Here is a 17237-nt window from a genome sequence, read left to right as displayed (position 1 = left end):
AATAACAGGGGAAGTTAGGGTTCAGAAATTACCTAGTGGGTACAATGTTCACTATCTGGGGAACAGCCCACCTGAGACCCAAACCCCACCACTACACAATATGTCCATGTAACAAACATGCAGGTGTGCTCCCTGAATCCAAAATAAAAATAAAGAAATAAAAATGAGTGCTTATTCTGCCCTGTAAGTGCTTTAAACAAAAAGATAGAAAAAAGAAGTGTGTGTGTGTGTGTGTGTGTGTGTGTGTGTGTACGTACGTTAGAGAACGCTGTAGGTCAAATACCCAATTCCAAAACTCAAAAGGGAGAATTTCTTGGTGCATAGCTGGGATCTAACCCCATGCAAAACACAATGTACAGGAACCTGGGGTTTCACATGTCCTCCCACCCACGACTTACAACACAGGAGTATTGTCTTTCAAGTAAGGGTGATTCAAGGTGACGTATGGAGGTACAGCTTCTTTCTTAGACATCATTCCCGGCAGTTCCCAGGGATAAGCCAGATATCTAGAACAGAAAATGCCTGGGAAACAGCAAAACATTCCCTGAGGACAGACAGAAGAAGGAAGAACATTGCGAGCTTACAGTTTATGGGCCAGGCCTAATAGCAGCAATGTGCAGGCCTCACCTTCCCCACATGGCACTTCATCTCTACAGAGACATCGAACAGGGCATTCCATTTCCTGGCACTGGAAAGGAAAAAAAGACTTATAGATTTCTTTGCCTCAAAGCAATCTCCTAGAGAAAGCAATTGTTCCCTCCACATCAGTATTTTATCAGAATCAAGACTTTAATGGTAAAATAAAAGGAAATGAATCCAGCTCTCCCAATTGCTCAGCATGCATATATTTTCCCAGTCTTTCTTTTTCCCCTAATGGCACCTAACTGGATCTTAAAATGTGGTTTTCCTAAGAAAGAACTTTATGTTTTCAGGATGCTTTTTCAAAAACGAGTTTCTCTAGTCCCAATGTTCTCCCTACACGAAAATAATGCTGTCAAATTTTGTCCTATGTACATTATCTTAAGGGAATTTTTTTGTTGTTATGGTTGTTTAGTTTTATTTTTTGAGAATTTAGACTGACCTAACCACCTTCCCATCCCTACCCACAAGGCATAAAATTTCAAGATAGCAGGCTGGGTCCCACAGCCACAGAACAGATAGAAATTCAAGCCAACAAAGAGATCAAACTCACCAACTGTGCTGAGAAATACTAAGACAACCATCCACATACAGCTTTGTTAGACTATAAGAAGTTTTGTGTTTATTAGCCTGCTATATAATTTTAAAGCATTGCCTTTGTTTCCATACGGCAAAAGTAGTTAATTAAAAAATAGGTTAGTTGACACAATTTTTTTTTTTGAACAGGAGTCTCACTGTGTTACCCAGGTTGCAGTACAATGGTACAATCAAGACTACCACAGCCTCGACCTGCTGGGTTCAGGCAATCCTTTTGCTTCACCCATCCAAGTGGCTGGGAAAACATGGTGCCACCATGTCTGGCTGATTTTTAAATTTATTGTAGAGACAAGGTCTCATCAAGTTGTCCAGGCTGGTCTCGATCTCGGGGGCTCAAGTGATCCTCCTGCCTTGGCCTCCCAAAGTGCTGGAATTACAGACATGAGCTATTGTGCCTGGCCTACTTACCACAATTTTAAGATTTAAAAAATGTACACAGATAGATTTTGAGATACAGTGCCATGATAGTGAAAACAATCTCCCTTTAATTTTTCTGGAAACTTTAATGTTTTTATCAAAAGTGTTTACCTCATTTAAAAAAACAGAAACTTAGAACCACCTGTATTAATTATTCCCTTACTTTGCACCCATGTTATCAAGAAGTTATAAATCCTAAAACACTGGGTTTTTATATCATTTAACACCACAAGCTAGTGAAAGGATGAAAAAGGAAATGTTTACAGTTAAGCACAACTTAAATTTGAGGGGAAAAAATGACTTGTGTTAATAAAGAAACATGTTCTTATGGATAGCTGGGAATTTTGAGTCAAATACAGGGGTGAACCAGTCTGTTCCAGCTCTGACATTCAAATACCCACTGAAAAATACTAAACAAAGCCAAGCAAGTTATTTTAGACATACTTTCTAACTATTGCCATTTATAAGTACCAACTCGAAATCCTGCCCTGGCTTACATATCTTTAAAACAACTTGTTCTAGATCTATTTGTACCATGTCGATTATGTGGATAAAATAAGAGCTGAGAGACCCTCCCCAAGAAAATGTTGTTTTTGCTTGAAACTCTGTCCTGCTACCTTCTGAGCTCCTTGAAAATGAAAATCTCTGTGTCTTCCAGGTGACAGCCACCTTGTCGGTGCAACCAAAATAGCTCTCTCGGCTAGAGAGCTGTCTGTTAGTAAGAGTTCTGACATATCAGATTTGGCATGCAGGAGGAAGGCAGGAAATGGTCCCACAGAAGGAGGGTCAGTGGGAGCACCTGATTAACTAAGGAGCACGGCAGAGGGAGTACTTGGAAAACAGTGCTCTCCTAAATACGAGATCAACCACAAGAAAACCAACAAGCATTTCAAGCAATGACAGTCTTGGGGGAGAGGAGAGCCAAAGAGATGGTTGGAAAGTCCCTATTTCTACCATAAGCTCTTGTGGGATTTTGAAAGGGCAATGATAAAATAAAAGATGCATCAGACTAGTCTCTATTTGTGAAAGGAAGCAAATACACTTACATGCATGGGATGTTTATCTCCCTCCAGCGGTGGGGTGGGGGAACTTCGAAGTGATAGCCTGTCACTGCAAACTACAGCTTCATAAACGAAGATCAGTTTCCATTACAGTGCATTTTGCCCATAAAATTAGGATTTTCATTAGGTGTGATGCTTTCCCTTATGGTGGTCTTCAAGACATTCCCAACCTTCCATGGGAGGGAGTGAAATACCTCCTAAGTATGCTGATTACTAGTGGTAAGCTAGCAAGGGTCCCCCTCTCTTTTTGGCTAGAGATACAGGATTCCTTTCTTCTTTGTAGAACTCTAGCAAAGGTGAAACAATGCTGTGCTCAGAGGAAAATCTCCTGACTCCTAGTCTGGGCCAGAAAAACTCAAAGAGCTAAATGAGAAACAGAAAGCGAGCTTACCTACAGTGAAGGTGGAAAACATGGAAACTCAGAGGAGGGACGCTGGTAACAAATCTAAAAGTGATCTGCATCTGATATAAGGAGTGATAATCAGAGATAAATTTGAGAATAAGTCCCCACCTCTACCTTGCAGTCGCTGTCATTTTCATCCTTGGTCGTGCGAAAATAATTCTGGTGTAGCATTTGAATCAGTGATGGTCGATGAAAGAGAAAAGATACAAAAAGTAAATGGTGACAATTGTAAGGACAGTAAAATTTTCTTTTTCCACATGTTAAATTATCTGATATTATAACTGTACAAGAGTATTAATGGAAATAGATCAGTGGTTACAGCCATTTAATCAACAGGTTATTGATCAATAACTAAAAACCTGTCAATATGAAGTATACAGAGTATGCAGTTTTTCCCCTGGCTTTATACTCAGAGTTAGGCATCACTGATGCCTGCTTGACTTCTCCTCTTGGATATGTCTCCAAGGCAACCAAAGTCATATGTTTCCCTGCGAATCTGTTTCTTTTCTGGTTTTCTTATCTCAGTGAATAACTTCATCAGTCACTCAGTTGTGCAAGCCAAAAATCCAGGAGTTACTTGACCCTCCTAGTCCTCCACTATTATATCCAATCCATCACTGAGTCTTTCAATCTTACCTCCTAAATCTATCTCAAATAGATCAATTTCTCTTTGCCTCTACCATCACCCTAATTCATCATCTCTCTCCTAAACAATCACTACTCCAAAGGGCATCCACTCCAGCCTTTGTCAAATGCATTCACCACACTGCGCTATTTCATTCAACAAATATTTTTGAGGACTCTATTTTGTACTCTGGAAAGAATTCACTCTGTAGTGAAAAAGACAGAGAAGGAGCTTGTGGAAACAGAGGTAAACATCAGATAATCAGAAGCACTATATAGAGAATTAAAGTTAGGGTGATAAAATAGTGAAATGGTGGAATAGCTATTCTAGACTGTGTGTCCAAATAAAAGAAATTAGTGGGAGTTTTAACAAGGGGTGTGAGTTTTATGTGGGGAATATAAAGGAAGTCCGCCAGGATGATGGTATCTGCTATCAAGGCTTCCTAGCATATAAAGAGAGTGTTTTAGATATTGGCCAAGAACAAAAAAGAGAGCAGGTAAAAATGCACATGAAGACCCGGAGCGATGGCTCAAGTCTGTAATCCCAGCACTTTTAGAGGCCGAGCGAGAGAACTGCCTGAGCCCGCGGGTTCGAGACCAGCCTGGGCAACTTGGTGAGACCTCGTCTCTACAATAAATCAAAAAATTAGCGGGCGTGGTAGCACGTGTTTGTAGTTCCGGCTACTTGGAAGGCTGAGGCGGAATGATTGCTGCAGTCCAGCAGGTGGATGCTGAGATGGCTGTGAGAGTGCCACTGCACTCCAGTTTGGGCAATGAAGTGACACACACGAACATTCAGTCTAGGTCTGTTTGTCTCCACGTACCTCTGCCAACACACATGGAAGTATCTTATTTTGTTCATCTATTTTCTGTGTGTCTCCTTTCCCTAGAATATAAGATCCATTAACATAGAAGCCACAGTTGTGGTCTCTGCAGTATCTCCAGTGCCTAAGATCTATGCCTGGCACACATCAGGCATTTGTTGCATGAAGGCACAAATTGCTGTGCGGAGTGGGAAAGACAAAATAACTGAGTGGGTTTTGAGGTTCAGGAAGTCCTCGTGGAGATGTCAAGGTCAATTACTCCAGCTCCAAGGTTAACTGTGCTATAAAATCCCGGCCAGGCTTCTCAGCACTGACTCTCTGGCACCAAGCACTCACACTCAAACTCACACACACGCTCAAGCCACAAACCTCTCCAACTGCCCGCTAGGAGGAGTCACACCTCCCAACCCAGAAGCCCGCCCACTCTCTCCCCGATTTCTCCCCCCCACCCACACCTCCAGGGTTCCGGCAGTCTTCGAGTCGCAATGCTCGCCGGGAATAGTAGTCTTCCTGTCCGAGCCTCTCGAGCGTTTGTACATTTCCAGAACTACGCTTCCCAGGGAGCCTCGCGGCAGAGGGTGACTGAGTCACCTGACCAGGACGCTGGCGGCGTAATGGCGGCGCCCATGCTGCGCTGGGGATGTCCAGGGAGACGTTGGGGTTTAGCCTGGATTGACGGCGGTTCTCGCCACGAAAGAGGGGCCCCGACTGGGTCCACATCCAACCGGATTAGGGGACAGAGTTCAGTGGCTCAGCAACCCCTCCACACGGCCCAGAAGCTGAAGAAAGGGTATTCTATTTCATACCATTTCTGCCCACCTAAGTGTGAGGTAGAGCCCGCGGGACTGGGTAGATGGTGGCCGTTATAGCCCAGCCTTTAGACGTTTTGGTGGACGGGAGGGTGGTGGGTTATAACCTGGAGTCCCAAAACCTAAATAAAAACACAAAATAGGTCCTTTGTCAGCCCTGCCCTCATATATAAACCAGTGTTTTCAAATAGGTGGATTTGGGGGAACTTACGAGTGCAAAATAGCAGAAATTTTCTTGAATCGAAAGCTGCACAGACGGAAGATTGGGTTCAGTTATCTTACTAATAGCACCAGCAGTGGGTACAGTGACATTAAAAGCGGAATCATATCTAGCTACTATGGGCTGGCAGTGTTCTAAAGGTGGAAAGGGAGCCTTTACCTACAAGCTCTGAGTTGTGGTGGCTTAGTGTTATTAGTTAGAAAACACTAGCTATCTGTGGAGGCGTTTTATGTTGAACGTGTGTGTCTAGACCTAGGAGGTTGCAGCCAACAAGAGATATTCCCTCTGGTTATATAGAGATTTTTGTTTATTTTGCTAGACATCCCCTGAACAGCTGCTTGTGCTTCACTCTATAAGAGTTAAATAGCTTCTTTTAAAACACAGAAGCATAAGGCACGATTCTAATATTTTGTTTATCCTTGAGGTTGGTTGGCGTTATTTTTGTTTTTCAGTTGGAGGAACAGAGGGAAAATGTCTAGAAGCATTCAGTTTCTGTACTTTTCATAAATTAGATTGTCTCCTTGTGATTGGAAAGTATATTTTTCTCTCATGTAATGGAACTGCAAAAGTACTTTGAATAATGCTTTAGTGTGCAGAATTTCTGATGAGTTCTTAGTTTAATTCCTTTCTCTAATAAGCTGTGTTTCCAAACTTTAAAAATAAAGAATAATTATTTCTGCAGTACTTAGACATAGAACTTCATGTATTGAAGTGATTGAAACAAAACAAAATGATGAAAATAAAAATCTGAATAGTAATAAAATTGCTGGGAGAAGAGCAGGAGAGGAACATACATGGATTTTACAGGGAATAAGCACATTTATAAGAATCTGGGGAGACCTGTGTACAAACCTAACAGGGTAAGAATGGCCAGATAAGAGAGGTTATTAAAACATTTAAAAGTTTCTTAGATTTGATAGCAATCAAGCATAAACAGAGTAACCTGAAATTAGATCTCAGGAATTGGAAGTGATTTGGGGGACCCTCCCCCCAAAAAAGCTATGTCTAACATTTTAATGTTTCCCTTTGCACAAAATTTTCATTTAGTGGAGAACTATTATGGCTGTGTCACTCTTGTTATTATATTTGTATACCATTATTATAAAATTAATTCAAAACATGATTGAGAATTTCCTTTTTTTGGTAGAAACTTGTGGAACTAGTTATTTACTGTTATTTCTCTAGTAATAGAATCCTGCCATTTATGTTAATTGCAAATAATGTTTGAAAGGTCAACTTTCCTCATTTACTGAGTGATTAATTGAAAAGGTATGGTTAATTTTTAAAATGTCACTTTTCACTGAAGTTAGCCAAGCAGTTGTCACCCGATACTCATTTCTAAATTGTTTTAAAGTGCCAGTTGTTCCTTTCTCTACCGCTTCCTGTTTGTACAGTGAATCTCCTAATGCCAGTTGTCAGTGAATTTTAGTTTGCCAATCTCCTTGTAGTTCTTCATTATAAATTATTTTTTATTTAGTCACCAATAAAATATGACACATTTTTAAATGTGAGGATCTAAGTTATAATAAGTTAAAAGCAAATAGGAAATTATCATTGTGGTTTAGACTTATAGAAATTCATGTTCGTTGACAACTGTAACTATTCTTAACTGTTATCTCTTTTTTTTTTAGTGAACACAAATGGGCTGCTGTGGTAGGTTTGGAAATTCATGCCCAGATTTCCTCCAACTCTAAACTTTTCTCTGGAGCTCAAGTCTGTTTTACAGCACCTCCAAATTCTTTGGTTTCTTTTTTTGATGCATCTCTTCCTGGAACTTTGCCGGTAAGGTTTTTATTTAATTCTGTTTTTATTAGAAAATGTTTCTGTTTCATTGAACATAGATAATTATTTCTTCTTTGTAATATCTTGACATGACTCTTAGGAAATACTTGCTTAGGAAATTTGAACAAAGTGAGATGGACTAAATGTTTTTTAAAGACCCATTGCTATAATTCTAAATGTGAACATACCCATACATGTATTCTCTAATTTCATAAACATTTTAGAATGCCTACTGAATGCCAGACACTGTGCTATGAACTGGTTCATAAATATAGCAAAGATCTTTGCCCTTGAGGAGTTCAAAGACTAGTAGAGGAGATGTGTCTTACAAACAGACTATAGTATGATTCCTTCTGTGAAGGTAATGTGCAGAGGATGGTTTTAAAACCCAGAGAAGGGACACCTAATTCAGTAAATGGAAGGACTGTTCTCATATATTGAGGTAGAAATACATTTGGTTAAGGAAGGGTTTCTGGAAGAGGAGGTGTCTGGGCTATTTGAGAAGCAAAGTAGCAGGCAGATAAATGGAGGTGGAGGAGGAGTCTAGTCAAAGGAAGCAGTATATATCACATGATATTATAGCGTAAGGCCAATAATGATTGTGGTTGTTGCAAATCAAGAAACTGTCAATGATGAAGAAAAGAGTCAACTACAGCCGGGCTCGGTGGTTCCGCCTGTAATCCCGCGCCTTGGGAGGCTGAGGTGAGTGGATTGCCTGAGCCCGCGGGTTCGAGACTCGCCTGGGCAACTTAGTGAGACCTCATCTCTACAATAAATCAAAAAATTAGCCAAGTGTGGTAGCACGCGCCTGTAGTTCCAGCTACTTGGAAGGCTGAGGCGGAAGGATCGCCGGAGCCCAGCAGGTCAAGGCTGCGGTGACCGGGAGCGTCCACTGCACTCCAGTCTGGGCAGCAGAGTGAGACTCCAACTCAAAAAAAAAAAAAAAAAAAGAAAAGAAAAGAGTCAACTACAATATTCAGTGAATTAACTACTCTGTTCATTTAACTACTCATTTTTACTTGACCCCATAGAATGACTGGGCCCAGTATATCCATTAGCAAGACTTTTTAGCATATATTTTTATGTAATTGGCTGAATTTTGAAGAAAACGATGGAAGTAACAATGTAACTGCTTGATCTAATAGAGAGCATATGATCTGTCCAGAGCCTGTAGTTTCTGTGGGAAGGGACAGAGATTGTCATGGGTGAATTCATTCTCTCAAACATTTCAATACGAGTGAAAGCTGGTCAAACTGAGCACTGGCAGGCTTGTAGAGGCAGAGTGGAAGATTCTGGGCAGCACCTCTAGTGTGCTTGCCTTAATTGGCTCTGGTTGCACTGGGGAATGTCTCTGTCTTAAAACATTTTTCCTTGTGCTTTTTGTCACAGAGGACTCACATCCCTGCAAACAGTAATCCAGAGTCACCTTTGATTTGCTGTTGGGTCTCTCTGGGGAAGACAGACATGGCAGTGCATCTCTTTCTCTCACTGTCTACCCAGGGCTTATACTGGTCCCTTCTCTCCTGCTTCTTCTCCTCCCTCTGTCTAACTACTCCTTCGCATATGACTGTTTTCCTCCACTCAGTCCTGAATTGTTGGTTTCTTGTGCTCCATTCCTTGGCTCTCATTTCATTTGTTCCCTGTGTTCCCCTGAGTAATCTTTTCACTCTCAAATAAAGCTCCTAACTCTCTTCTAGGTAACAAGTTTGTATTTCTAGTGTCCTAGTGGACATTTCCATCTGAATGATTCATCAATATCTTAAATTCAGCAGTTACAATATTAAGCCTATTACCTTTTATCCCTGCCTCCTTATTCCTTTGGCTGACAAAGGAATAAGCCAACAAGAGGAAAAAAAATAATCTGCTCAGAAATGGATGTTAGAGAAAAATGTGTGTGTGTATGTGTATTTGTGTCTATGTCTATGTGATATATACACATATATGTCAAAGAAGGAGCAAAAATCAGTAGAAAAAGGATGATTTACTCACTTGTTAGTTTTGAAAACATTGGTTAACTATGGAGAAAAAAAATATTTTTAGCTCATTTCATATATCAAAATAAAATTCAAATATATACATAATATAAGTTCAACGTAAAATTAAACCTAAGAAAATATAGGAGAATATTCATTTGTCCGTGGGTTGGGGAGAAACTTTGTAAGCATAAAAGCAAAAGGAAAACTCATCAGGATGAGATTTGACTACTTTATTCACCCAACAAACATTTATTGACCCACTAATTCTTTTAGGAATCTATCCTTGGAAAATAATACAAAATGTGAGTGAAGACTTATATGCAAAGATGTGTATATAAGCATACACATCTATCTATATATATATTTATAATAGTGTAAAATTGGAAGCAACCAAAATTTCTCAGTGATGAGGGAATGACTGTGTCAATTATGATACTTCTGCACAGATCATTATGAAGCCACTAATGGTGTTTATGAAGAATTTTTAGTGACATAGGAAAATGCTAAAGAAATTCTAATGAGATGAGTAGAATTTGCATGAAGATTACTGAATCTTCTTTTGCTCTAATTTCTTATAAAATGGGGGCAATATATTTGACTCATTGGATTTTTTGTAAAGTAAATCAGTGCCCTTAAAATACTTAAAATTGTGACTGCATATAATAAGTACTCTTTTTTTCTTTTTTAAAATTTTTATTTTATTTACAACATGGGGTACAATTCAAGATTAGGTAGATAAGTGGTCATCGTAGAGGTAAAATTTGGGCCTCCCTTTGGTCCTCACTTCTCCTGGTTTGAGATCAGGTACCCTTATTGATGTTATTTGCCCCCTGCCCCTTACCTCCCCTGGCTGCATCCCACTACTGCCAAATCCTTTCTTATAGTATTATGATAAATGTTCAGGGTCAACTTATAAGTGAGAACATGTGGTACTCAGTTTTTTGTTTCTGTGATAGATCACTATGCTAGACTTTAAATCTATCCAAGTTGCTGTGAGGGCCATAGTTTTGGCCTTCTTTATGACTGTATAATATTCCACATGTATATGTACTACATTTTTTTTTTAATCCAGTCCATTTTCAGTGGGCAGCATGGTTGGTTCCATGTTCCTGCTATTGTGGATAATGCTGCAATAAACATGTGTATACAGGTCTTTTTTATAGAATGGTTTGAGTTCCTCTGGGTATTTTCCTAGAAGGGGGATTGCTAGGTTGTATGGAAGGTCAATTTCTAGTTCTTTTAAAAATTGCTACATGTTTTCCACAGAGATTGTACTAGTTTACACTGCCACCAACAGTGTAGAAGCTTTCCCTTTTTCCCACATCCTCTCTATCATCTGTTGTTTTTGGAGTTATTGATGATGGCCATCCTGAATGGAGTTAGGTGGTATCTCAGTGTGGTTTTAATATGCATTTCTCTGATGATTAGTGAGGCTGAGCATTTTTAATGTATCTGTTGGCTGCCCATATGTCTTCTTTTGAGAAGTGTCTATTCATATCCTTTGCCCACTTTTTAATGGTGCTGTTTGTTTTTTTTTCTTTCAGCATTTTTGAGTTCCTTGATTCTGGATGTTAGGCCTATGTCAGATATACAGATGGTTTCTTCTGCTTTGCAGAAGTTTGTCAGTTTGCTGAGGTCCCACTTGTCTATCTTATCTCTTACGGTGTTCACTTTTAGGGATTTGATCAAGAATTGGTTGCCTACTCCAATGTGCATAAGAGTGTTTCCTGCATTTTCTTTTAAGATTCTTATAGTTAGAGGTTTTACATTTAGGTCTTTAATCCATCTAGAGTTGGTTTTTGTGTATGGTGATAGGTAGGGGTCCTGTTTCAGTTTTCTGCGTGTGGTCAGCCAATTTTCCCAGCACCATTTACTGAATAAGTTCTCCTCTCCCCATTAGTTGTTGGTGGAGGCTTTGTCAAAGATGAGTTGGTTAAGAAATTGAGGTTTTGCTTCTGGAACCTCTGTCCTGTTGCATTGGTCTGTATGCCTGTTCTTATACCAGTACCAGGCTGTTTTGATTATTGTAGCCTTATAGTAAAATTTAAAGTATGGAAGTGTGATATCTCCCGCTTTCTTTCTTTTGCTAAGGATTGTTTTGGCTATTTGTGGTCTTTTTGATTTCCATATGAATTCCTGTATTGTTGTTTTCAAGTCTGAGAAGAATGATGATGGTAATTTAACAGGTATTGCATTGAATCTGTAGGTTGCCTTGGGTAGGATGAACACCTTAACAGTGTTGATTTTTCCAACCCATGAGCATGGAATATTTTTCCATTTGTTTGTGTCTTTGATTTCTTTGAGTGATAACAGGCAATTAATTACTAGGCTCTAATAATACATAATGCATAAGTCTTACCTATTAGTATAAGCTATGGTGACTGGTGGCTTTTATCTTTACAAAAGCTTTCCTGAGCTATTGAACACAGTTTTGTTGCCAATGACAGCAAAAGTAAATGCTCCACACAACAGTTGGTCAATTAAGTGATCTGCCAACAGTACTAACCTGGTGGTCTCATCATCTCAGAGATAGAGAATTAAGTGAGCAATAAAAAATAGTATATCGGAGTCAATTATTTCTGAATTAGGAATAATTACTTTGCAAAAGAGAGGGCTAGTGGGATTTTTTTGTCTTATTTTGTTGTTTTTCTTTTGGATGCTTGGAAAGTGGGTTGTTACTGGGTTTCATTTTATCTTGTTTTGTTTCATTTTTCTAAATTAGGCAATTAGTAAAAGATTTACAGCTCCTAAGAGATACATTATTAATTAAAAGGATTTTTTAAACAAGATTTCTTTTTACTTTGTATACAACATAACATTAAGTGATAACCAAATGTTACTTATACTGATTTCTCAGTGATTTTTTTTCTTTTTCAGTCTCAAAGTCCAAATAATGAACCTTTCCTCCATCCTTGCAGCTCTTACCCTTGCCCTGATTATAGGAGGAATAGACTCATCCACATTCTAGATTCATTAATACTCAAGGTCATGCATACGGTGGGTGTCTCTGCTTCCCTAGGGATGCCATGACCTACCATCCTTTATTCTACCTGACTATGGACTTTAATTTTATCATGTCAGGAGGGGACTTAGAGATTGGGCATGTCTTGTTTTTGAATAGAAATATATAAAAGTAGCAAATTTGGTAAGTTCATATGACAGAATAAGACCTAAAACTCTTGCAAAATGTCTTATTATTCTCTCACTTTGCAGTTTATATCAGTTATTTCTTAGGGTTGGAATTCACCAAGTCTTGTGGCTTCATATTCTAAAAACAAGTACACTGTGTCATTGTGACAGTTTATCAAATCTTTTTTCCAGATTAAGAAAGGATTGTCACATGGCAAATGGCCAAGAGCCTTGGCCAGCAGGTGATGGATTTTCCAGAGGTCCCCTGGCATAGCATATTATTTAAAAATAGGAAGATAAATACCAGATAAGACAGCTCAAAGATCTGAAGGTAGTTGCTGCCAGGGACAGGACTAGACAGACCTAGGAGGGGATTGGGTGGAGACCGCTGCTTTTTATTATCAGTTATTTAAAAATACATGCCTGTCATATTTTGTTTAAAAAAATTAAAGTTAGACATAAAGGAATACATGAAGGGGACATAAAGGGGAGGGAATTATTCATAGAAAACAGTTCCTGATAACGCAGGAGATGTCCTTGGAGCACATGGTAAATGAGCACTCTCTCCTGGAGCCCGAGGGGAGGATGCGCCCCTCATTTCCAGTCACAGGAACGCTTTGAGGCTTGTTCATAAAAGGTTGAGGAGGTTTCTGTCTGATTTTTTTCCTTTCCTAGAAAACCCTGTTCCTTATCTGTCATCCTCCTTTCTGGTGTTGTTTCCTTCCTGTGTTCGGGTCTCTTGCATTCTGAGTCAGTGGATGATGAACTCTCTGAGCTCGTACATGCCTCCAGCTGTTTCTGTTTCTCCCTCACTCTGGAATGCTAGTATGAAATTCTAAGTTGATGTTGACTTCCCCCCAGCATGTTGAAGAAGTTATTCTATTGTCCTTAGGCATCTGCTATTGCTGATAAAAAGTCCCCTTCCCTTGAAGGTCGTCTGTTTTCTGTCTCTGGTAGCTTTAGCCAGGAGGTGTGCAGGTGTGGGTTTGTTTTTATTTGTTCTGCTCAGTGCCCAGTGTTCTTTTGAACCTAAGGGCAGTACCCTGGACTGTGGAGGTATCTCTGTGGGGTGAATTCCTGGTGGCTTCTGCCAGGGCCCACTGGGCTTTATTGCGTGAACCAGTTTCTAGGATAATCTTTCAGCCCCCAGTGGCCACAGCTAACACAGTGCCAGCGTCAAGCTCCACACCCCTGCCAGGTACAACATTAGGGGCTCTGATTCCTCAAGACCCTTTGTCACCCCTGAGCCAAGCTGGCTGACCTCTTCCATGGCAACCCCTCCAGTTGGTGGTGGCAGAAAAATTTCTGACCAGAGCAGGGATTTTTGGCTCACAGCTTTATGCAGGGAGCCATTTCAGTTTCCTCCTCACGTGGGCTCACATGAGTTTGACTTTAAATCACTACCATTTGGCTGGGTGTGGTGTCTCACTCCTGTAATTCCAGTACTTTGAGGTAGAGAAGAGAGGATTGCCTGAGCCCAGGAATTCGAGACCAGCCTGGGAACTTGGCAAGAACTCTTCTCTACAATAAATGAAAAAAAATCAGCCAGGCATGGTGGTGCACACTTGTAGTTTCAGCTACTTGGAAGGCTGAGACAGAAAGATTGCCTGAGCCCAGCAAGTCAAGGCTGCGGTAGCCATGAGCATGCCTCTGCACACCAGCCTGGGCAACAGAGTGAGACTCGAACTCAAAAAAAAAAAAAAAAAAAAATCACCACCATTTGGTGTCTCTTTAGTCTGGCAAACAATAATAATGGTAGTAAAATCTGCTAAGATGTACTGAATGTGTACTATGCAGCAATCACTGTTCTGGGTGATTTACATGTGTTCACTTGTTTTAACCTCACAGCAACCCCATGAGACGGTTGCCATCATTATTACAATTACAAGGTAAGTGGCCAGGATTCAGATCCACTAGTCTGGCTGTAGAGTACATGACCAACCCCTCTACTGTCCTGTCTCTTATGGTTACCCCTGGGTAACCATGGTTACCACATACCACATAACTCCCTCTACTGCTGTGATCCCAGAGGGTTTTCTTTCTTGCTCTGAGCTTGGCATGTGTGCCAGCATGTGTGTATTTATAAATGTATACATATATATAAACGGTGTGTGTATAAATACAATACTTAATTTCGCTCCTCTGGCTCCATCCACACCTTCCCCACCTTGTCTGCTACTACGCCATGTCTGCTCTCTTGACCAGTGGTAACAACCACCTCTCGTTTTGATTAGTGACCCTTCTGAATGGTTTCAAAGACCATGAGCATTTTCTTTTCTTATTTTACCTTAGTTTGAGACTTTTATGGAATCCCATCATAAATCTTCAGACTGAAAAGGTCATTCAGCCCATTTTATACTTATAGGCAGGATTACGGCTATACTGAGGACAACACTCTTTGTTTTTATTAGCAAGGATTCGACTTCACTCATTATTTTGACCTCATAAAACCTCTTCCTGTGATAGAGGATCCTCCTTAATTTATTAAGTAGTTATTCATCTACAGAGCTACAGACAGGATCCTAGGTTGTTTCCTTAAAGTTATTTCCTATTTATCAATGTCATTCCAAGTTTCCTACTTATAAGTCTTTGTATACAAATGTGAAATGAGAAGAAAAATAGGAAAGAAAATATATTTGTTTGATACAATGTCATGGGATTTACGAGTCTTGATTTCAGCATTGGCCAAATAAAGTTTTTAGTAATGATGAGATTCCAGGAGAGCATCACGTTTGTTTGAAATCTATGCATGTGTAAACCTGCATTCTCTCTCTCTCTCTCTCTTCTCTCTCTCTCTCTCGCTCTCTCTCTCTCTCTCTCTCTCTCTCTCTCTCTCTCTCTCTCTCTCTCTCTCTCTCATTCTTTGTGATTGGCTTGCCCCCTCCTGGTGGCAGTCCCTATAGGAGAAAGCAGAGAGGACACTGTGCCTCTACCATTGCTGGCTGGTAGGAATGTTCAATGTGGCACAGTAGATAACTTTCTTCTGATAATCAGGCTGCTACAATCAGAGTAATAACAAATGAGTGGCTCTGCTTGTTTTGCTTGTCTGTAAGTTGTTTTGCTCGTTTTGCTTGTCTGCTTGTTTTGCTTGTTTTGCTTGTCTGGAAGTTCTGTATATAACACAGAACTTCCTAGCAACTGTGAATGCCTCTTGTTTCCAGAACTGGGGAAAAGACTCTGGAAGCTGTTTTTCACACATGAATGCAAGAACATTCTTCTCTTTTCTCTCAGAATCAGCCTGTCTCAAAAAGTATTTGGGGCTTTCTGTATCAAAGGTCTTTAGAATTGGCCCTGGCAGCTATGGAATGGAAACGGGAATGCTGTTTATCTCATTTTACAAAACTGTCTTTTATTCACAAGAGTGTTTACTATTATTAGCAAGAAGAAGGGGAATAAATATGATGTGACACCTGCCCTCTGGGAACTAACAAACAATGCAGATACTGTGCTTTATGCTAGAGATTCATTCTTGAACACGTGTTTGTAGATTGCTCCAGAAGGGTCTTGCCTCCCTAAAGAAATAATGATGTGAATGCTTTTCTAAAGTACTTTGGGATTAATTTATTTTTAAAATTTCTTATGACATTTATTTAAAGCTAGGTCAGTCTGCATTTTTCTAGCTCTCTGAACATAGCAGATATTGGAAATAACTTTTGTGTGGAAGGACCTAATAGGTTTAGAAATACTTGACTAATCTAGAAAACATTGGGCTGAAATGCTTTCCTGACCCTTAATTCTGAACACAATTATAAAAGTTGTTTTTCACTCAGAATGTAGAATGAAACAGAAATTGAAGAAAACATCATTAGGGAAAAGTATTTAAATGCATACATTTATAATCAGATCTGTGTTTATCTCTCTGTCCTTTCACACTTAGATGATGTTTAGTTACTTGACTAAGAAGACAAAATGTGACAATTTTCTATTAAATTTTTTTCCATTTCAGTGATTTGCTTTAATGTAATCTGTAGGATTTATAATTACATTGTGTTCTCAAATTTGATTCTTGCCAGTAACTCTCCAAGCCACTTTTCCTCCATCCCTTTACAGGGTTGGATGTTGGAGGGGTGAGGTATTTTGCCCTGTGACCTTTGCCCCCTAAAAAAGGTATGTCAGGAAGCTCATACCCACAAATGTGTAAGGTTCCTTTTCAGCTCCCACACTCCTCTGATGTACAAACCTGCCTTATAACATTGCTAGCTCATGAACTCAGCTGATTCCTGACCATGACAGGCTTTCGTGGTCAGCAGGCAGCATGATCTCACCTGCCTGCATGTGGGAAGCAGTTGACGCCTTCCCTGCCGTGGGTCTTTTTCTAGCTTTCACTGGATTCTTGAAAGCCTGTCTCTCCACCACCATTTTCACTTCCCCCACCTCTCTGCCAGTTTTACATGCGGTTGATACCTAACTATTTTAATAATAATGCTTCTATTATCTGTCAATATATATTTGTTTCATAGAGTTGACTGACCATCCTCTTATGTATGTTGTTTATAGGGAAGTTTGTGTTTGATTATAAGATTTTCAAAAGCAGCTCATGGACCTTTCTTGGGCCACTTGATGGTACCTTGCATAGAATGTGTATATAACACCCTTAATAAATATGTCTCTATTTACTTGCATACTCTTACATACATATACATGTCCATAGGAATCCATATACATACATATATATATACATATCCATAGGAAAGACTTTTCCAGGTATCTTCAATATTTTTTAACCTCTTTATGGGAATCTTTTTTCTGGCTTTAA

At 39.7% G+C, this 17237-nt stretch overlaps 1 protein-coding gene and 1 long non-coding RNA gene across 2 annotated transcripts in view; one reads left to right on the top strand and one right to left on the bottom strand.

Annotated features, from left to right (window-relative positions):
- Positions 1–383: 383 nt before the first annotated feature.
- LOC103262547 lies at positions 384–4737 on the bottom strand. Its single transcript, XR_504442.2, has 3 exons — positions 4566–4737; positions 3226–3276; positions 384–688 (listed from the first exon to the last, which is right to left on the bottom strand). It is a non-coding gene; the product is annotated as an uncharacterized LOC103262547 (long non-coding RNA).
- Positions 4738–5146: 409 nt separating this feature from the next.
- The window catches only part of GATB (glutamyl-tRNA amidotransferase subunit B), a 75678-nt gene continuing 63587 nt past the window's right edge, over positions 5147–17237 (top strand). The window contains exons 1-2 of the mRNA XM_008060165.1: positions 5147–5355; positions 7226–7376. Of these exons, the coding sequence (XP_008058356.1) occupies positions 5180–5355; positions 7226–7376 (327 nt within the window). The 5' untranslated portion in view covers positions 5147–5179. The remainder of the gene's footprint in view (positions 5356–7225; positions 7377–17237) is intronic.

This window comes from Carlito syrichta, unplaced genomic scaffold (assembly GCF_000164805.1).
Source record: "Carlito syrichta isolate Samal-C Ts95f unplaced genomic scaffold, Tarsius_syrichta-2.0.1 Scaffold304553, whole genome shotgun sequence".
NCBI classification, from domain to species: domain Eukaryota; kingdom Metazoa; phylum Chordata; class Mammalia; order Primates; family Tarsiidae; genus Carlito; species Carlito syrichta.
This window is presented reverse-complemented; position numbering and strand designations above follow the sequence as displayed.